Source organism: Loxodonta africana, chromosome 24 (genome assembly GCF_030014295.1).
Source record: "Loxodonta africana isolate mLoxAfr1 chromosome 24, mLoxAfr1.hap2, whole genome shotgun sequence".
NCBI classification, from domain to species: domain Eukaryota; kingdom Metazoa; phylum Chordata; class Mammalia; order Proboscidea; family Elephantidae; genus Loxodonta; species Loxodonta africana.
In genome coordinates this window covers 40,481,138-40,503,105 of record NC_087365.1, presented here as the reverse complement: position 1 = coordinate 40,503,105, position 21,968 = coordinate 40,481,138, and the positions used below count along the sequence as shown (strand labels likewise).

General features: G+C 42.2%; 2 protein-coding genes across 3 annotated transcripts in view; one reads left to right on the top strand and one right to left on the bottom strand.

The window, feature by feature from the left end:
• ZHX3 (zinc fingers and homeoboxes 3) overlaps positions 1-21,968 on the top strand; it is a 130,811-nt gene that overhangs the window by 70,144 nt on the left and 38,699 nt on the right. The gene's annotated exons all lie outside the window — the stretch shown is intronic.
• Positions 6,133-6,683, bottom strand: LOC100654028 (large ribosomal subunit protein eL21-like). Its single transcript, XM_064276088.1, has one exon. It carries the CDS (start codon positions 6,637-6,639, stop codon positions 6,148-6,150), a length of 492 nt encoding a protein of 163 aa, XP_064132158.1. The 5' UTR covers positions 6,640-6,683; the 3' UTR covers positions 6,133-6,147.

Below are 21,968 nucleotides of genomic sequence, written 5' to 3'. Positions count from 1 at the left end.
GTACTTTCTAGTTACTGAGCTTTATCTTTCCCTTCTCTGACTTCAAGCCCCAGTTCATCAAATGCTACCTTCTCCTTAAAGCCTTCTTCAGTCCTCCGCGGTCATTATTATCAGTCTCTCCCTCAGATGTCCCGAGCCCTTTGTAGCAACTCTCCTGTGGCACACATAACATGCTGCTTCACGGTGCGTCTGTTGACATGATTTTCTCCTCTCCTGGATTATTAACTCCTTGAGGTTTCAGGGACTTGTACATTCATCTTTGTTCCCTCTGAGTATGTAGCATAATGAATTTGCTAACATTGAGTGCCTACGTGTGCCAGCCACTATCGAAGCAATACATCTATATCTATCTATCTACACACATATATATGTATATGCCCTGATGGATGGCACAGTCGTTAAGAGCTACGGCTGCTAACCAAAAAGGTTGGCAGTTCGAATCCACCAGCCACTCCTTGGAAACCCTATGGGGCAGTTCTACTCTGTCCTATAGGGTTGCTATAAGTTGGAATCAACTCAGTGGCAGGGTTTTTTTTTTTTTTTTTAAATATATATGTATATAAAAGCATCTTTAATTGTCACAATAACCCTATGGGAGTGACACTTATCATACCTAATTTACATACGAGGAAACTTAGGCACAGCAAAGTTAAGGATTTTGCTCAAAGGTAATAAGTAGTGGAGCTGGGATTTGAACCTAGGCAGTCAGTTAGGGATCAGGGCTTTCTAATCACTATTTAATACTAGAATAATATACTGTAGTGTCCATGTTCTTCATTGTATGTTATTGTTATTAGGTGCCATCAAGTCGGTTCTGACTCATAGTGACCCTGTGTACAACAGAATTAAACACTGCCTGGTCCTGAGCCATCCTCACAATAGTTGCTCTGTTCGAGCCCATTGTTGAAGCCACTGTGTCAATCCATCTCATTCAGGGTCTTCTTCCTTTTCACTGACCCTCCACTTTACCAAGCATGATATCCCTCTCCAGGGACTGGTCCCTCCTGATAACATGTCCAAAGTATGTGAGATGAAGTCTCGCCATCCTTGCTTCGAAGGAGCATTATGGCATACTTCCTCCAAGACAAATTTGTTCATTCTTTTGGCAGTCTGTGGTATAGTCGATATTTTTCGCCAACATCATAATTCAAAAGTGTCAATTCTTCTTTGATTCCTTTTTCTTCACCTAGCTTTCACATGCATATGAGGCAATTGAAAACACCACAGCTTCCGTCAGGTGCACCTTAGTGTTCAAGGTGACATCATTTTTTTTTTTTTTAAACGCTTTAGAGGTCTTGTGCATCAGATTTGCCCAATGCAGTACATCATTTGATTTCTTGACTGCTGCTGAGTGTTGATTGTGGATCCAAGTAAAATGAAATCCTTGACAAATTCAGTATTTTCTTGGTTTATCATAACGTGGCTTAATGGTCCAGTTATGAGGATTTCTGTTTTCTTTGTGTTGAGGTATAATCCATACTGAAGGCTGTAGTCTTTGATCTTCATTAGTAAGTGCTTCAAGTCCTCTTTGCTTTCAGCAAGCAAGGTTGTGTCATCCGTATAATGCAGGTTGTTAATGAGTCTTCCTCCAATCCTGATGCCCCGTTCTTCTTCATATAGTCCAGCTTCTCAGATTATTTGTTCAGCATACAGATTGAATAAGTATGGTGAAAGGATACAACCGCCTTTCCTGACTTTAAACTGCTCTGTACCCCCTTGTTCTGTAAAACCATAACATTTATCGAACATCAGCTCTATGGCAGGCACTGGGTTGAGTGGTAGGTTTTTTATCTCAGCTGATCCTCATAAACATCCTCTGAGCCACAAGCAGTTATTGTTCCATAGATAAAGAAATTGAGATTCAGAGCTTTGGGGGTTAAGCAACTTGTACTAGGCAGTACTACAGTGTGTGCCTAAGTGTTTACAGGTGAGTGAGCAAATGAGTGACTAATTTCCTATGAATAAACAGGGACATGGTTCTGGAAGAGAACTAACATGTATTGAGCACCTTCCTTTTTTTTCTGTAAGAAAAAAATTTCGAATATACTATCAAGTTGGAAGAATTTTACAGTGAGCAGCCATACACCCACTAGCTGGCTCCGAGTATTAACATTTTATTCTATAGGCTTCCTATTCCTCTATTAAGCTGCCTGTCCTTTGTATTTTTGGACTCATTTCAAAGTAAGTTACAGGCACCATTATACTTCCTCTTCAGTACTTCAGTATGTATATCACTAAGTAGCATTCATTATTTGTAGTAGTATTTCTTTTGAGGTTGGATTTGTGCATTTCATGGTAGGTAAATTTTACAAGAACGTTTGAGATGGTTTTGACAAATGCATGCACCTGTGTAATCCAAACTCCTACCGAGACATTGTCATCACCCAGAAAGTTGCCTCATGCCCTTTCCCAGTCAGTCCCTACCCTCACCTCCCAGAGGAGTACCTACTATTTTTATGTTGTTTGTTTATGTGCTGTCTTGTTCCAAAAGAATTTAAGGTGACTCACTCAGGTCCATAAAATACAGCAAGAAAACATAAGTGAGAAGTAGGTGGGGAAAAAAGAAACTAAGGTAGGAATATTAAGTGGAGCCAGGAGAGCACCTATAGTATGCCAGGCGCTTTCATAAGTAATATATTACTTAATCTTCCCAAGAAGTATGCATAATTATTTCCATTTTATAGATGGAAAATCTACAAGGTTGTATAGCTAATAAGTAATAGAGCTACTCTTTGATTCCAAAGTCCATGCTTTTTCCACTCCAGCCCCAAAAAGCAGACAACAGGTAAAATAAAAGCTAATTTTAAAATTCATACGGTTTCAAATAATACGCGCTCAAGTATTTGTAAAATTGTGTTACCTCATCTTTTTGATAGTTTAGCTATGGGAGATGGAAGGATGGGGTTCTAAATTAGTCCTACAGTCCTTGCAAAAGGCCTTAAGGTTAAGGTTGGATTTCAGTTATCCTGTGTGGCCTTAGAGATGGAATTTCCATGTTCTTAGCTAGGAAAAAAGGTAACTTTTTCAGGACTGGTGATAAAAGTGGAAAGTCTTGAAATGGTCCCTTTGACTATTATCTGTCGTAGTAACATAAGCAAGGAAACGTCTTATATACGGAAGAGTCTTGGTCAGTTTTTATTTATGGTATCTTTCAGTTCTATAATTTCTATTTGGTTATTTTTTATAACTTTTATTTTTTTGCTGAGATTTTCTATTTTTCATTTGTTTTCAAAAGAATTCGTAATTGCTTGTTGAAGCATTTTTATGATGGCTCCTTTAAAAATCATTGTAAGCTAATTCCAACATCAGATTCATCTTGATGTTGACATCAGTTGATTATCTTTCTCATTCAAGTTGTGATTTTCCTGGCTCTTGATACATTTTGTCTCTTACATTAGGAGACGCTGGTTCTTATTTAAATCTTTTCATTTAGTAGGCAGTCACTCTGTTTAGGTTTGCACGTGGGCTGTGACCTACTTTTGTGGGCTCTGGTTCCAACAACAATTTAATTTTCAGAGCCTTTAGTGCTATTTTGGTCTGCTTGGTTTATCTGGTGCTGCCGAGGCTCACACCGGTCCCTGCTGGTGCTGCCTGAAGGGTGGGGGAAAGAGTTTCCCCAGAACATAGTCCCTGGTGCCTCTCTGTGGGGGAAGGAAGCCTTTATCTTTTGCGGGCTAAAAGTGCTTCCCAGAGGCCCAGTAGGGAGGAAGAATGCTTCCCTGGACTGCTTCTTGTGATCAGGGCTCCTGATCAATCCCCTTTGCTGCTGCTGCCAGCTGACTTGGTGATGTTGGTAGAAGTCCCATTCAATCCTGGGGAAAAATGAGCCTACTTGGGCCACCTTCTGTTACTAAATTGGGATTTGGGAAACTTTGGGCCTGGATCACCTTCTTCTGTTGGGTGGGGGTCATAAGATGCCCTTTTGCTATGTCACTCTTCCAGTCCTGGAGTCCCTAACCAGTTAGCCTTCCTTTTGCCTACTTTCAGAGTTCTTTGATTGCCTCTCGCATTATTTCCAGGGTTTGTAGTTGTACTTGGCAAGGAGGTGTCAGGAGAAATGGGTTTATACCATCTTGTCTGGACCATGACAATGTTATAGTTAACCATTTGTCCTTTGGATGATTAGGTTTTTTTTAATGGTAAGTGCTTTAGACAGACACTATGGTGGAGACCCTTCCAACAGCTTTGAAATCTTCCCTATTCCACAGACCCATGGGCCTGGGCCTGGTTGGCAGCCCAGTTCAGGCTGTTATTCATCTGTCTTCTGCTTGTTTGGCTGATGATGTCAGTTTTTCATGTCTACTTTAGAAGCAGGCATTTCTTGCTCTTATGCTCCTTGAATGATGCAGTAGTTTGTCACACTTCTTGTACAGTGAAAACAGATAAATTATCACCTTTGTAGGGCCTTTTTTTAGCCTGTCCTTTTGGTCAACATTTCAGGATTTCATGCAGATTGTATTTAATTATGACTTAACTACGAGATATTTAATTTTTTATGTGAATATTTCTGTTTCAGGATGGCAAAACAATGGCCAAGTTCTTTCATAAATTGGTGTGAAGAGATTTTTCAGCATTTTTCATTTGCGAACGAGCAATTTGAGGTCATCTCAGTTCTTCTCCAGTAAATGCGCCTTTAAAAAATCAGAGTGGGTAATCCTTTATGTTGGAAGCCATGGGTCACTTCTTTGTATAATTTTTTAATAATAGTTTTGTACAAATAATTTCAGGTTAAAATTGCATACTATTTATTCCCACCCATTTCCTTTATTGGCTGTGACACACAGGAATTACGCCCATTGCTTGAGTAACCTTTCTGACCTTTTGTTACTTGGCTATAAATTGACTTGGGCCTTTTGCAAAAACACTGTCAGGGGGGAAAAATCTTTTTGTTAGAACCCAGCCAATTCCTGCTTCAGTGCAGAACAGTTTGTTCTCCTGAAGAAATGAGCCAGTTCAGTGAACAGAAAAACATAGCCATAAACTGGCATCGCCAAAAGCTAGCACATGGGCTGTGACCTACGATTGCCCACATTCATTCCACGGAGCAGAGAACTTTAGAAAAGGATGAGGCTCTGGGGAGAGAAATACAGTTCTCAGCTCCACAGGCTTTAGGTAAATGTAATCAACTTGGTAGAGTGAGTTGTAACCACATAAAAAGAGTTTCGTCTTCTGAGCTCCAGAAGTCACCAACTTTTTAACATTACAGATGGGAAGAAAGTAGAATTCTCCCTCTGTCTACTCCCACAGTCCTCTCAGATCATTTTCATAGCATGTATTCCCTGCATTTTAGCTGATCTTCCCACTAGTTTGGAAGCTTCTTGTGTTCAGCAGTACAAACATTTCCTGAGTGGCTGCTCTGTGCCACACCTAGTCCTGGGTCTTTCGCGACCAAAGAAGACATTTATAGTCAATTATGTGAAAACATGAAAAGTAATTACATTACAGTGCAGCCGATGCAGTAATAGAAAAGATGTACAAGACAAATGAAAATAGACTATGTCAGAGAAGTGAAGGCATTTGAATGAGGTGTGGAGACTGTCCAGGAGTTTGCCAAATAGACGGGAAGAGAAAAGTATTCTGGCAGAGAGTGATGAAACAACACAGGAATTCCAGGTACTATAGTGCAGTTGCTTGAGTGTAAAGTGTGATGAGGGAATAGAGTGGTGGACAGTGAAACTGGATGGGGACAGGGACCAGATAACACGTGTCTCAGATGCTACATGGAGGGGTTTGGAATTTACACCTTAGGCCGAGCGAGCTGTTTGAGAGCTTGAAGCATGGTAGTAATGACTTGGGCAGAGTTGGGATGGGGGAGAGAGGAGGTGGCAGGCAGTGTAACTGCTGAAGTCCCTGCAGCAGAGAGGAGAGGGCCTGTGCTCAGAAACCTTACGCAAAGACCACCTTGCTGACTGGAGATTGGAGGGAGAGAGGAAGGCAGCAAGAAGCCTGAGGCTTCTAAACTCTCAACATGCCCGTCAAAGGTGCTTCCACATATACTATCTCATTTCATTTTCATCAAGCAAAAAAACAAACTAGCTGCCCTCAAGTCGATTCTGACTCATGGTGACCCTATGTGTGTCAGAGTAGAACTGTGCTCCATAGGGTTTTTTTTTTTTTGGCATTGCAGTCATCTTTATTGTACCCCTGTTAGGCCTTGAATTCATAGGGAATAGGTCCCAGCAGCTCAGGCTCCTTTCCATTGGTTCTTACAAAGTGTGCCTTTCGGGGTAGAGCAGGCTGGCGCTTCAGTTGAACCCAGGTTTTTTTTTTACCTTTCTCTTTGGCTTCCTTCTTTTTCTGATCATTTTCCTTCACGCATTTCAAGAAGCTATCTCGGCTCTCAGAGTGCTTAATGTGCTCAACACGCACGTTAATTCTCTTAGCAAGAATCTTGCCCTTAACTTGTTTGTTCACAATAATGCCAACAGCATGCTGGGTAACATTGTAGACTCTCCCAGTTTTGCCATGGTAACATTTGTGGGGCATTCCTTTTCGAACAGTGCCCGTTCCCTTGATGTCTACAATATCACCCTTCTTGTAGATTTGCATGTATGTGGCCAAAGGAACAACTCCATGTTTTCTGAAAGGCCTAGAGAACATGTAGTGGGTGCCTCTTCTCTTTCCCTTTGTGTTCGTCATTTTGGCGAATTACTGCAAGATGGTGGTTCTGGCTGAAAGGCTCCATAGGATTTTTAATGTCTGATTTTTCAGAAGTGGAAACCTACAATGTATACACTGATATGATTGTCATTTTACAAAAGAGAGAACTCTAAGGCTTGGGAGATTAAATACCTTGCCCCAGAGCCACGTGACCTGCATCCAGGAGTAGCCGAGCTCAAACTTAGGTTGACCAGACTGCAGGCATAGTGACAACTGCCTTTGAACAGTACCTGCTGTAACTGAGCCACCCAGCGTTAAGCAACTCACAAAATGTATTCATTCTGTTTATAAAAGTTGATGCTTATAACTGAAACAAAAACCCAGTGCCGTCGAGTTGATTTCGACTCATAGCAACCCTATAGGACAGAGTGGAACGGCCCCATGAAGTTTCCAAGGAGCGCCTGGCAGATTCAAACTGCCAACGCTTTGGTTAGCAGCTGTAGCACTTAACCACCGTGCCACCAGGGTTTCCAGTTACAACTGATAGCTCTACTAATACTTAGATACTAGGGTTAATATGTTTAAAGCCTGTTTTTCTTCTTAACCTGATATCCCTTGAAAACAAACATGATTTTATTTCTTTGGATCTTACCATCAGTTTTGGGGAAAGCCTAGCCAAATTGGAAAAAAGTATAAATGACTGAATATACTGCACAAAATGTGACTTTTTTATGTTCACGTGTGTGTGTGTTTAACAACTTATATTAGAGTAACAAACTATGGCTTTCAGAAATTAGAGAACCCATCAGGACTAACTTGGAGTTAATGTGGTAATTTTTAATAAATGTGTGCTTTTAAAGATCTTAGAAAACTTTTTTTTCCAGGTAGCTGTAAGCAAAAATTATCTTCAATCAAGCCCCAGGACAAACTGATAATTCTTAAGTGTTCATTCTACAGGCATGAGGTCATGGATCCCAGGGTTAGGGCCTAGGGGTGGTGGTGGGAAAGAATCAAAAACAAACCTAGCCTATTTTATATCAAAAATATATTCTTGGTTAATGAATCAACCCCTATTTAGTTACCAACGGGACATACTGCCACATTTGGGACTGGAACATTGAGGTTCCAGCACTGAGGGATGTAATCATGGAAAGTTGCGAGCTGTCTCTCTAGCATCTCATCTGCACCCCTCCTTTGCTTATTTCTCAAAGTGGAACCAGAAATAATGAAAGTTTTTGAAATGCAGGACATGTAGGAAAAGTATCTGAATGTTAAGGTCAGTCTGCATTACTGCAGCGTCTCTGGTAAAGAAAAAGTTGCTGGGTTTTTAAGAAGTAACTCTTGCTATCTAATGTGACTGAGCTATAGAGCCGTAGCGTGATCCCCTGCCAGCACGGAGTTGAAATTATATATAGCACAGGAAAAGAAAGACAGGCCTGGTTTCCTCAAGTGGCTGCCGAACATAGCGGGAGAAGTGGTTACGTAACGGGGCGTGCTCATTAGTTTTGCTGTAAATTCACACAGCTAGGCCTTAGCAGGTCCTTTGTTCACCTCAGTGTTAGCTCTTGCTTGCTTCCGTGGTAGCTTTGGGCCCGTTGCCTGGCACATAAGGAAATGCTGGAGACACAGAACCAAAAAACACAGCCCCTGACAGTCTGGTCTAGTAATGCAGACAGACAAGTAAGCAAGCGTGACAACTCACAAGGAGCAAGCATCTGTGAGTACCAGAGCGGAGGGGAGGCACAGCCTGGAGGAACCTGCCAACGAAGCTTGGGGTCATTGCAGTGACATCACTAGGGAGATGCAGGGGGTGCAGACTACACCAAAGTGACTGTCTATAAAGGATCACAATAGAGGGTCTCGAACAGAGCTGGAGAAAAATGTAGAACAAAATTCTAAGTCACAAAAAAAGACAAGACACTGGCCTGACAAAGACTGTAGAAACCCTGAGTGTATGGCTCCCGGACACGCTTTTAGCTCAGTAATGAGGTCACTTCTGAGGTTCACCCTTCAGCCAAAGATTAGACAGGCTGATAAAACGAGACTAAAGGGGCGCAGTAACCCAGGGCTAAGGACTAGAAGGCAGGAGGGGACCAGAGAGTTGTTAATAGAGAACCCAAAGTTGAGAAGGGGAGTGTTGACGTGTTGTGGGGCTGGTCCAGTGCACAAAACAGTATGTGTACTAACTGTTTAATGAGAAGCTAGTTTGTTTTGTGAAATTTCATCTAAAGTAAAATAATAATAAAAAGTCTATAAAAATATTCCTGTAGTTAGTTATAACAAAAACATTTTTCATAATCCCAGTTTACATGTATCCATATACCTACAAGGCTAAAACTCTATGCTAATTAACTTTTTGAGCCTTGTAATGCGCTCTGGTCTTTATTACCCAACTACAGTGAAGCTTCGAATCACCTGGTTTTGTCTGCATCTGCTACAAGCATGTGCTGTTGTTTTCGTTGCTGCCCATGTTTTTATAGTCGCTGATTTTGTCAGATTTCTGGTGTTTTAGCTGCAATATTGTGGTAATTAGTATTTGTGATCCTGTATCAGTAACTTTTTAGAGGATGCATTAGTAATTAAAGGAAAAGGAGTGATATAGGGGAATTATGATTTACCAGTAACGTTAGTACAAAGAACTTTACTAGGGATTCTGTATGGTCTGGTATAGGAAGAGGTTCATGGGGGAGTTGACACCATGAGTTATCACACTGGGTGATACCAACCCTAGTGATGCCACTGGATCTCTGGCCATATTGGGAACCCCTTGCTCTGTGAATGAAGAATTGCTTTCTTCCCTGGGCCTTTTCCTCGTCTATAAAAAGGGTGGTATATTACCCTCTCTATATATATAGGTATTACAGATGCTGTGAGAATCGAATATAGTAACTTATGTAATGTGCCTTGCCCAGAATTGGCCCTTAGTGGGCATTTTGTAAATATTTATTTTTCCCCTTTCCTCAAATCCCCAGACCCAGCTCTAATTTGTTTTTGCTTTATAGAGAACACGGCCCCCTTTGTCAGCTCTGCCAATCTCTTTCTTGAACCTCAAAATTCTCTCATCTTCACCTTGCTTCTCCTATTGCCTTCCTGTCTCCCAGAAATAAGTATCTTAATTCGTTTCCTCTTTTACTGGGCAACAGCAGCCTAAGACTAAGAGGTGCAGGAGTGGGAGATAGATTGAGAAGGGAAGAACAGCATTGCAGTCACAGACATATAACAGGTCAGGACTAATCCCGATCCAAGACCCTTCAGATTCTTCCAAATAGGTTTGGAAATTCTAGACTCTTTGGTACCCTGTAGCATTCTCTTGGTTTGCAAGGGTTTGCCATTTCCAAGTTGCTTAGATTTAGAATCCTTTTTCTCTTCCCATAGATGTTCTACCCCTAGCCTCAGTCCTGTCCAGCATTCTTCCTAAGGGATCCCATCATGGGGCATGTTTGGCTCCATTTTGCCATAACATAATGAGTCCACTCCTGAGGGGGTTGGTGAGAGGACACCCCAAACACACATCTGTTCTCCTTTCCTATCTGGTTCTTGGCCTCTCCATCTTACTCTACTGTTTCTCACCCCCCACATCCAGCCAGACCCCAGTCTCTGGCACATCTTAATCCAAGGCAGTGGTTCTCACCTAGGGTTAATTATGACCCCTGGAGGACATTTGGCAATGTCTGAAGACTTTTTTGAATTTCACAACTTGGAGGTGGTGGTTTTACTGGCATCGAGTAGTAAAGGTAAAGGGCATTGCTAAATATCCTGCAATGAACAGGACAGCCCACCACAACAAAGAATTATCTGGTCTGAAATGTCAGTAATGCCAAGGTTGGTATATTTACAAAAATGACAGAAAAAAGAGTATCTGCTGAGGCTGTTCAGTACAACTGAAGACTTCATGGTATTTGGTTCCTTGGTTTGGAGGTTTAGGGTTATGTTTTCATGGGTTATCCCAGTTAATTGGCCTAATAACGTATTTAGTGCTTCTGTTCTACCTCCTAGTTCATTGGGGTCTTAAAAGCTTGGAAATGGCCATCTAAGGCATGATAATAAGTCTCTATTTGCCTGGAGCAACAAAGGAAAAAGGAGGCAGGAATAGGAGGAAGATATGGAATATGTGCCTAATTGTCTTCATGAACAACTCATCCTGTGCCATGAGACCAGAACTAGATGGTGCCTGGCTACTATTACTAAACATTTTGATCAAAGATTCTCTAGAAGAATCCTGACCAAAAAAAGAAAAATGCAGAATAGACTTTCAAATTCTCATGGACTCTAGACTTTCTGGTGCCAAGGGGCTAGATGAACACCTGAAACTATTGCCCTGAGATAATCTTTAAACCTTAAACCAAAAGTATGCCGTGAAGTTTTCTTAAAAACCAAACAGTAGTTTAGTGTAACTAGTAAAAAATGTTTGCCTTATGCAGACCCCAGATTCTCATAAAAAGACCAGACTTAATGGTTTGACTGAGACTAGAGGAATCCTGGTGGTCACGGTCCCCAAACTTTCTGTTGGCCCAGGACAGGAACCATTCCCGAAGACAACTCATCAGACATGGAAGGGACTGGACAATGGGTTGGAGAGAGATGCTGACGAAGAGTGAGCTACTTATATCAGGTGGACACTTGAGACTGTGTTGGCATCTCCTGTCTAGAGGGGAGATAGGAGGGTAGAGAGGATTAGAAGCTGGCAAAATCGTCACGAAAGGAGAGACTGGAAGGAGGGAGCGGGCTGACTCATTAGGGGGTAAGTGGGAGTATGGAGTAAGGGTATATAAGCTTATATGTGACAGACTGACATGATTTGTAAACTTTCACCAAAAGCACAATAAAAATTATTTAAAAAAAATGTTTGCCTTGATCTTTATGCTCTTTTAAGAACTATCTACATGGGATCAAAGTGACAACAGCAACTTGAAATATTAGGTAGGAAACTTAGAAGACAGTGAGTTTATGTTAATGAAGGAGGGTGAGAATGGTTGCACAACTCAAAGAATGTGATCAATGTCACTGAAATGTACATGTAGAAACAGTTGAATTGGTGTATGTTTGCTGTGTATGGAAACCCTGGTGGCATAGTAGTTAAGAGCTACGGCTACTAACCAAAAGATTGGCAGTTCGAATCCACCAGGCGCTCCTCAGAAACCCTATGGGGCAGTTCTACTCTGTCCTATCGGGTCGCTATGAGTCGGAATCAACTTGATGGCAATAAGTTTTGCTGTGTATATTCTCAACAACAACAAAATAATAATGCCAAGATTGAGAAACCCAGATCTAAGGGTTTCTCAACCCTTTCTTTGTGTCCTCCTGCCTCAATGTCTGTGCTTAGAGGCTTTTCTTGACCTCAAAGTTTCTTCCTTGCTCCCAAGAGATGGTCCCACATCTCTGAAGTCTTCTTTCATCACCTACTCCAGTCGCAGTTGGTGCTCACCCTAGGGTTTACAGGCTGCTTGTACTCATTCACTGCAGCGCTTCACATGCTTTCCCTTATGATCTCCCCACTCCATATGATTTGTCCTTCTCTTTTGAGAGCAGAGTGAGAACCTGATTGTAATGAGAATAACCATCCAAACCCCAGTTTATATAATAATATTCCAATGCCCAAAACCTTGTCACTAGGAGAGGCAGTGGCTCATAAATGGCATAAGCACTGGATTTCGCATCAGGAGATTCAATCTGGTACCAAACTGTAACTTTCCAGCTCTGTGACTGTAGACATAATTTCTCTGAGTTTCAGTTTCCACGCATGTAAGATAGAAATGGTATGCACTTCCTAGGGTTGTTAGAGACTGTGAGGAGATGTTAGCATAGAACCTGGTACACAGTGGTCATTCAAATGTGGGTTGAGTCTGAAAGATGAAGCCAAAGTTGTAGATGTGACCCTGATAATAGGTAGGTAGTTCATAGAGAAAACAGAATTGTTTCTCATTGCCTTGGTAGTTGTTGCTGTTAGGTGCCATCGAGTCGGTTCCGATTCATACCGACCCTATGCACAACAAAACAAAACACTGCCCAGTCCTGCGCCATCATCACAATTGTTGCTGTGCTTGAGTCCGCTGTTGCAGCCCCTGTGTCAATCCACCTCGTTGAGGGTCTTCCTCTTTTCCGCCGACCCTGTACCTTGCCAAGCATCATGTCCTTCTCCAGAGACTGATCCCTCCTGACAACACTTCGAAAGTATGTAAGATGCAGTGTCGCCATCCTTGCTTCTAAGGAGCATTCTGGTTGTACTTCTTGCAAGACAAATTTATTTGTTCTTCTGGTAGTCCATGGTATATTCAACATTCTTCACCAACACCACAATTCAAAGGCATCAATTCTTCTTTGGTCTTCCATATTCATTGTCCAGCCTTCAGATGCATATGATGCGACTGAAAATACCATGGCTTGGGTCAGGCGCGCCTTAGTTTTCGAGGTGACTTCTTTGCTCTTCAACACTTTAAAGAGGTCCTTTGCAGCAGATTTATCCAATGCAACGTGTCTTTTGATTTCTTGACTGCGGCTTCCATGGCTGTTGATTGTAGATCCAAGTAAAATGAAATCCTTGACAACTTCTATCTTTTCTCTGTTTATCATGATGTTGCTCATTGGTCCAATTGTGAGGATTTTTGTTTTCTTTATGTTGAGGTGCAATCCATATTGAAGGCTGTGGTCTTTGATCCTCATCAGTAAGTGCTTCAAGTCCTCTTCACTTTCAGCAAACAAGGTTGTGTCATCTGCATAACCCAGATGGTTAATGAGTCTTCCTCCAATCTTGATGCCCCTTTCTTCTTCATATAGTCCAGCTTCTTGGATTATTTGCTCAGCATACAGATTAAATAGAATACAACCCTGGCGCACACCTTTCCTGACTTTAAACCAATCAGTATCCCCTTGTTCTGTCCAAACAACTGCCTCTGGATCTACGTAAAGGTTCCTCACGAGCACAATTAAGTGTTCTGGAATTCCCATTCTTCGCAATGTTATCCATCATTTGTTATGATCCACACAGTTGAATGCCTTTGCATAGTCAGTAAAACACAGGTGAACATCCTCTGGTATTCTCTGCTTTCAGCCAGGATCCATCTGACATCAGCAATGATATCCCTGGTTCCACATCCTGTTCTGAAACCGGCCTGAATTTCTGGCAGTTCCCTGTCGATATACTACCGCAGCTGTTTTTGAATGATCTTCAGCAAAATTTTGCTTGTGTGTGATATTAATGATATTGTTCTATAATTTCCACATGCAGTTGGATCACCTTTCTTGGGAATAGGCATAAATTATGGATGTCTTCCAGTCAGATGGCCAGGAAGCTGTCTTCATATTTCTTGGCATAGATGAGTGAGCACCTCCAGCGCAGCATCTGTTTGTTGAAACATCTCAGTTAATATTCCATCAACTCCTGGAGCGTTGTTTTTTGCCAATGCCTTCAGAGCAGCTTGGACTGCTTCCTTCGGTACCATCGGTTCCTGATCATATGCCACCTCTTGAAATAGTTGAACATCGACTAATTCTTTTTGGTATAATGACTCTGTGTATTCCTTCCATCTTCTTTTGATGCTTCCTGTGTCATTTAATATTTCCCCCATAGAATCCTTCACTATTGCAACTCGAGGCTTGGATTTCTTCTTCAGTTCTTTCAGCTTGAGAAACACCAAGCATGGTCTTTCCTTTTGGTTTTCCATCTCCAGCTCTTTGCACATGTCATTATAATACTTTACTTTGTCTTCTCCAGCCGCCCTTTGAAATCTTCTGTTCAGTTCTTTTACTTCATCAATTCTTCCTTTTGCTTTAGCTGCTCGACATTCAAGAGCAAGTTTCAGAGTCTCCTCTGACATCTGTCTTGGTCTTTTCTTTCTTTCCTGTCTTTTCAACGACCTCTTACTTTCTTCATGTATGATGCCCTTGATGTCATTCCACAACTCATCTGGTCTTCGGTCACCAGTGTTCAATGCATCAAATCTGTTGTTCAGATGGTCTCTAAATTCAGGTGGGATATATTCAAGGTCATATTTTGGCACTCATGGACTTGCTCTGATTGTCTTCAGTTTCAGCTTGAACTTGCATATGAGCAATTGATGATCCGTTCCACAGTCAGCCGCTGGCCTTGTTCTGACTGATGATATTGAGCTTTTCCATTGTCTCTTTCCACAGATGTGGTCAATTTGATTTCTGTGTGTTCCATCTGGCGAGGTCAGTGTGTGTAGTTGCTGTTTATGTTGGTGAAAGAAGGTATTCGCAATGAAAAAGTCGTTGGTCTTGCAAAATTCTATCATTCGATCTCCGGCATTGTTTCTATCACCAAGACCATATTTTCCAACTATTGATCCTTCTTCTTTGTTTCCAACTTTTGCGTTAAAATCACCAGTAATTATCAGTGCATCTTGTTTGCGTGTTCGATCAATTTCAGACTGCAGCAGCTGATAAAAATCTTCTATTTCTTCTTTGACCCTAGTGGTTGGTGCATAAATTTGAATAATAGTCGTATTAACTGGTCTTCCTTGTAGGCTAATGGATATCATCCTATCACTGACAGCATTATAGTTCTGTTAGGATATTAGGATATTCTAGTCTCAGTCAGACCATTAAGTCTAGTCTTTTTGTGAGAATTTGGGATCTGCATCCCACTGTTCTGCTCCCTCAGGGGTTCTCTGTTGTGTTCCCTGTCAGGGCAGTCATCGGTTGTGGTCAGGCACCATCTAGTTCTTCTGGTCTCAGGATGATGTAGTCTCTAGTTCATGTAGCCCTTTCTGTCTCTTGGGCTCATGCTATCAGTGATAGAATAATATCCTATTAGATCTTGAAATGTTCTTTTTGACGATGAATGCAACACCATTCCTCTTCAAGTTGTTATTCCCAGCATATATTGTCCAATTCCAAATGGCCAGTACCCATTCATTTCAGTTTACTAATGCCTAGGATATCAATGTTTATGTGTTCCATTTCATTTTTGATGATTTCTAATTTTCCTAGATTCATACTTCGTACGTTCCAGGTTCCAATTATTAATGGATGTTTGCAGCTGTTTCTTTTTTTTTTTATAATTTTTATTGTGCTTTAAGTAAAAGTTTACAAATCAAGTCAGTCTGTCACATATAAACTTATATACACCTTACTACATACTCCCATTTACTCTCCCCCTAATGAGACAACCCACTCCCTCCTTCCAGTCTCTCCTTTCGTGACCATTTTGCCAGTTTCTAACCCCATCTACCCTTTCATCTCCCCTCCAGACAGGAGATGCCAACATAGTCTCAAGTGTCCACCTAATGGAAGTAGCTCACTCCTCATCAGCATCTCTCTTCAATCCATTGTCCAGTCCAGTCCATGCCTGACGAGTTGGCTTTGGGAATGGTTCCTGTCTGGGCCAACAGAAGGTTTGGGGACCATGACCGCCGGGGTCCTTCTAGTCTCAGTCCGACCATTAAGTCTGGTCTCCTTATGAGAATTTGGGGTCTGCATCCCACTGTTCTCCTGCTCCCTCAGGGGTTCTCTGTTGTGTTCCCTGTCAGGGCAGTCATCGGTTGTGGCCGGGGACCATCTAGTTCTTCTGGTCTCAGGATGATGTAGTCTCTAGTTCATGTAGCCCTTTCTGTCTCTTGGGCTCATAATTACCTTTTGAGCATGGTGTTCTTCATTCTCCATTGATCCAGGTGGGTTGAGACTCATTGATGCATCTTAGATGGCCGATTGCTAGCGTTTAAGACCCCAGATGCCACACTTCAAAGTGGGTTGCAGGATGTTTTCTTAATACGTTTTATTTTGCCAATTGACTTAGATGTCCCCTGAAGCCGTAGCCCCCAAACCCCTGCCCCTGCTTTGCTGACCTTTGAAGCATTCAGTTTATTCAGGAAACTTCTTTGTTTTTGGTTTAGTCCAGTTGTGCTGACCTCCCCTGTATTGAGTGTTGTCCTTCTCTTTACCTAAAGTAGTTCTTATCTACTATCTAATCAGTAAATAACCCTCTTCCACCCTCCCCCCCAATAACCATGAAATAATGTGTTCTTCTCAGTTTAAACTATTTCTCAAGATTTTATAATACTGGTCTTATACAATATTTGTTCTTTCGCAGCTGACTAATTTCACTCAGCATAATGCCTTCCAGGTTCCTCCATGTTATGAAATGTTTCACAGATTCCTCACAGTTCTTTATCGATGCGTAGTATTCCATTGTGTGAATTGTTTCTTCTCATTTTGAGTTGTGCCACATCAGCAAATGAAGGTCCCGAAAGCTTTACTTCATCCACATCATTAAGGTCCACTCTACTTTGAGGAGGCAGCTTTTCCCTAGTCATCTTTTGAGTGCCTTCCAACCTGGGGGGCTCATCTTCCAGCGCTATATCAGACAGTGTTCAGCTGCTATTCATAAGGTTTTCACTGGCTAATGCTTTTCAGAAGTAGGCTGCTGGGTCCTTCTTCCTAGGCTTAGTCTGGAAGCTCAGCTGAAACCTGTCCTCCATGGGTGACCCTGCTGGTATCTGAATACCAGTGGCATAGCTTCCAGCATTACAGCAACATGCAAGCCCCTACAGTACGACAAACTGACAGACACGTGGGGCTCCTTGGTAGTAGCAGCCTTAATTTCAGGTAGCCACCTCACCATTACACCTCATGAGAATGAGTAGAAGACCTGTCAGTGCTGGCTCATAAAATAATCCTGGAAATGGGGAACTCCCACACACTCTGACACCCACTGTTTATGAATGGAGAAGCCATTTCTCCCTCTCTTAGAACACTGGGTCCCAAAACCATACCATGAAGGTTGGGAGATCTGCCCTGACCTAAGGTAAACAGAAGTCAGCTGCTTCTGTGGGATTGCTGAGGCATGAGAGGGACACCACCTCCATCCACTCCCACAACTTTTTGGTACATGGAGACCAACTTTAAAAATGGAGCAGCAGGGGCAGTGTCTGACCTTTCGTCTAACTTCAAAAGGGGGAGAGAGAATCAAGATCAACAGCCCAAGGCTGATTCCTACGAGGCAGAGGTCAGACATACCTCCTCTCTCCAGCCTTTTCACCAATTCTGACACCACCTGTCCTTCCCATGGCACTTTCTAGTTCTCTGCTGGGTTTGATAATTTGTGGCAACGGCCACACAGAACTCACAGACTATACTTACAGTTTTGGGGTTTATTAGGGAAGTAACAGGTTACAGTTCAGGTTCAGGAATGGTCAGGATACGGTTCTTTGATCAAGACAGCTTCTTTTCAGCCATGCCTGCAGGCACACTTCTCTGTGGCCCCTCAGCCTCTCAGTCCATCCTCTGCCCTGCTCAGCAAGTGTTATAAAACTTTTTTGGTTCTGCTGATAAGTGTCCAAAGGCACCCCACTCCACCAGTAAGCTTTGGCTCAAAGACGCTCAGCTCTACCTCCCTGGGTTGGCAAGCCTAGCTTCACTAAGTGCCTGGAGGCACACTACTCTGCCAGCAAGCCTCTTGCCTGAAGGCACTCAGCTGTCTCACTCCGTGGGTCAGGGTGCCCACCATGCTGTTTCCTACTAGACTCCTGCCGCTGCTGCCACCTTTCTCTGCCGCTGCTTCTCGCTATCTTTGCTGTTACAGCTCTTTGTCTCCTGGTTCCAGGAGCTTCTCAGCACAGGGATCCTGGGTCCAAAGGATCTGCTCCACTTCTGGCTCTTCTTTCTTCGTGGTGGTGAGACCCTCCCTTCCTGCCTCTGGGATGACTCATTTCAAGCCCAGGAGGGTGACAAAACTGACCATTCCCCTCATTAGGGTTCCATATACCTTATTTGCATGGTCATACCCAATCATCGTGTGGGAGTCACAAAGACTATGGCTAGAAGGGCTGTATTAAGTCATTTGCTGCACCACACCAACACAGAGGAAGTGGTGTTATATTTTGTCCAGATATTATACATTTTCCTCTCTTCACAGTACTAGAGGTTAGTGACAGTTGATCCTGTGGGCAAAGGCAATTTTCATATGCTCTTAGGGCTAGAGTTATAAAAATCACAGGAACATTAACAGTGGAAGTACCAGCTAGTATCTGTCGAACTCACTTCCTCTATATATGGTCCCATTTCCAGAACAGAGGAATTCTTTGCACATGAGGGAAAGATCTTCATCCATTGTTGGGGATAGCTTTGAAACGTTCCAAGGCCTACAGAAATGTCACTGGATTTCATTTTTATTAGCGGCTAAAGAATGAAGAAATATTACGTGAGTAGGTCACGGGTCAGAGGACAAAGGACAAGACTGTATGATTGCTTAACTGTCAGCAGCAACAGGACTCAACACGGCTAACTGCAGCAGATGAGAGCTCCTCGCCGTACTATCTGCCTTCTTTCTCCTCGGAATCCTAAGGCACTTAGCCCTTCACTTTAATATGACCTCATGTACTGTTCACTTTTACAGTATGTTTATGTCTGTTTTCTTACCAGCCTGATATGTTGTGGGGTTAGGAGCACAGGCTTTGGAATCAGAAAGACCTAGTTTGAATCCCAGCCATCACTTGCTACTTGTGTGACTTTAGTCAAATTGCTTAGCCACGTAAGTTTTGGTTTCCCAATTTGGAAAATCAAGCTGATGATACTTAGCACAGAGAGTTATTGTGAAGATTAAATTCAATGAGAAAACAAATGTGAGGCAGTTGGCACAGTGCCTGACATAGTAATTTTATTGTTAGTGGTGGTTATACTCCTTGAGGGCAGATACACTGTAGCTTTGAATTCTTCTATTTCCCCCCATATTTCTTAGCACAGAGCTGAGTATCTAGTAGCATTGGAATGATTTTTTCTTTGAAATAAGTGACAGGTACACACATGTATACAAAAAACACATGCTCAAAGGGTAATCTAACGACAACCAATAATTTGAAAAGCTCTAGAGGTCATGTTTTTCAAGTGCTTTCGCTCACTTTTAGAAACTTGATACCCAAGGGAGCCTGAAGTAAGTCAGTTCCTATTCTTTGCACTAAGTTAGAGCATTTGAAAGGAAAGCATCTGGGCCATTCATCTCAGCCCTTTATCAAAATAACTTCTCTTGATTATGATTTCCTATTATATCCTCCTCCTTTCTGGAGGATCAATGTAAGAATTGCCTGTTTGAGTGTTTCACTGTATCTTTCCAGACTAAGCCTGCTGTCCTCAACTTTACCCATTTTCCCTTACACAAAGTTTCAAGACATGTTTTTCTTGAGTTTACCTCTAAGAGACTTTGTCTATATGAATTAACATTCATCTTCGTCAGATGATAAAAATGGTATCGCTCAAAATACATTTCCATGTTTACTGTTGCTATCAGGCATCTCAGTTAAACTCAGTGCTGAGGTGAAGGATGTCAGACGTATTTATTTCTCTCCTCCCTGTAACATCTCTTCTACCTCCTTACTCCGTCCCTTTTTAAAACTTCATCACGCTTTAGGTGAAAACTAACAGTGCAGATTAGTTTCTCATTCAAAAATTTATACACAAATTGTTTTGTGACATTGGTTGCAATCCCTGCAATATGTCAGCACTCTCCCCATTTCCCTTTACACCCCAGATTCCCCGTGTCCATTCTTCCAGTTTTCCCGTTCCTTCCTGCCTTCTTGTCTTTGCTTTTGGGCAAGTGTTGTCCATTTGGTCTCATAGACTTAATTGAACTAAGGAGCACGTTCATCACATGTGTTATTGTTTGTTTTATAGGCCTGTCTGATCTTTGGCTAAAAAGTGGACTTCAGGAGTGGCTTCAATTCTGAGTTAGCAGGGTGTCCGGGGGCCGTAGTCTCTGGAGTTCCTCCAGTCCCTGTCAGACCAGTAAGTCTGGTCTTTTTTTGTGAATTTGAATTTTGTTCTACATTTTTCTCCCACTTTGTCTGAGACCCTCTATTGTGATCCCTGTCAGAGCGGTCAGTGGTGGTAGCCAGGCACCATCTAGTTGATCTGGGCTCAGGCTGGTAGAGGCTGTGGTTCATGTGGCCCATTAGTCCTTTGGACAAATATTTTCCTTGTGTCTTTGATTTTCTTTATTCTATTTGCTTTATTCTCCTTTGCTCCAGATGGATGGGACCAATAGATGTATCTTAGATGGCTGCTCATAAGCTTTTAAGACCCCTGATGCTACTCACCAAAGTAGGATGTAGAACATTTTCTTTATGAACTATGTTATGCCAATTGATCTAGATGTTCACCAAGACCATGGTCTCCAGCCTGCTGCCCCAGTAACTTGGTCCCTCAAGGTGTTTGGATGTATCTAGGAAGCTTCCATGGCTTTTCTTCAGTCAAGTTGTGCTGACTTCCCTATATCAAACCCCGTTGCTGTAGAGTCAATTCCGACCCATAGCGACCCTGGAAGACAGAGTAGAACTGCACCATGGGGTTTCCAAGTAGTGGCTGGTGGATTTGAACTGCCAACCTTTTGGTTAGCAGCCAAGCTCTTAACCACTGTGCCACCAGGGCTCCTCCCCATATTGTGTATTGTCTTTCCCTTCACCAAAGTTAGTACTTGTCTACTGTCTAGTTAGTGATTTCCCCTACCCCGTAACTGTCAAAGATTGTTTTTTTTCTGCATGTAAACCTTTTCTTGAGGTTTTATAATAGTGGTCTCATACTATATTTGTCGTTCTGTGATTGACTTATTTCACTCAGCGTAATGCCCTCCAGATTCATCATTGTTCTTTATCTTTGCATAGTATCCCATTGTGTGCACTGGGTACTGGGATACCCTAATTTGTTTATCCATTTGCCTGTTGATGGGCACTTAGGTTGTTTCCGTTTTTTTTGCTATTGTGAATAATGCTGCAATGAACATGGATGTGCGTATGTCTATTTGTGTGATGGCTCTTATTTCTCTAGGATATATTTCTAGGAGTGGGTTTGCTGGATCGTACCCAGTCCTTTTATAGCAAATAGCAGTGCTTGTTTTTGTCCTCTGAAGGAGGGGGATTGATCCTACCTCCAGCTCCAGGGCTGGGTCTCCATAGTTTTAGTCCAATCAGGTAACCCCATGCTTGTTGCCACAGTTATTAACCCTGTGGCAGTAAGTGCCAAAGGTGTTAGTTCAGGCTGTTAAAATTTTCCTGAAGACTTTGGAAAGAAGTCTCCTCAGTCTTCTGAGAGAGTCCCCCAAAGTCAGCTCTCTCTCTATCACATGGATGGTGTGGGCATATAAAGCCTGGGACTGCTGTAGCCATCTTGCCATGAGGAAAGCTGCCCCAAGGATGCAGGTAACAAAGTGAGAGAAAGGAAACAGGCTCTTGTTTTTGTCATAGAGTAACTAAATCAAACCTAACCTAAAGCCACCCAACCTCTGGACCTTCAGCTTACATGTGCCAATAAACCCTCTGTATTATGTGAGCTAGTTTGAATTGAATTTTGTTACTTACACCTTTGAGTCCAATAATTTTATTTAGGTGGCTATGTTAAGGTTCAGCTTAACTTTTTAGGCACTG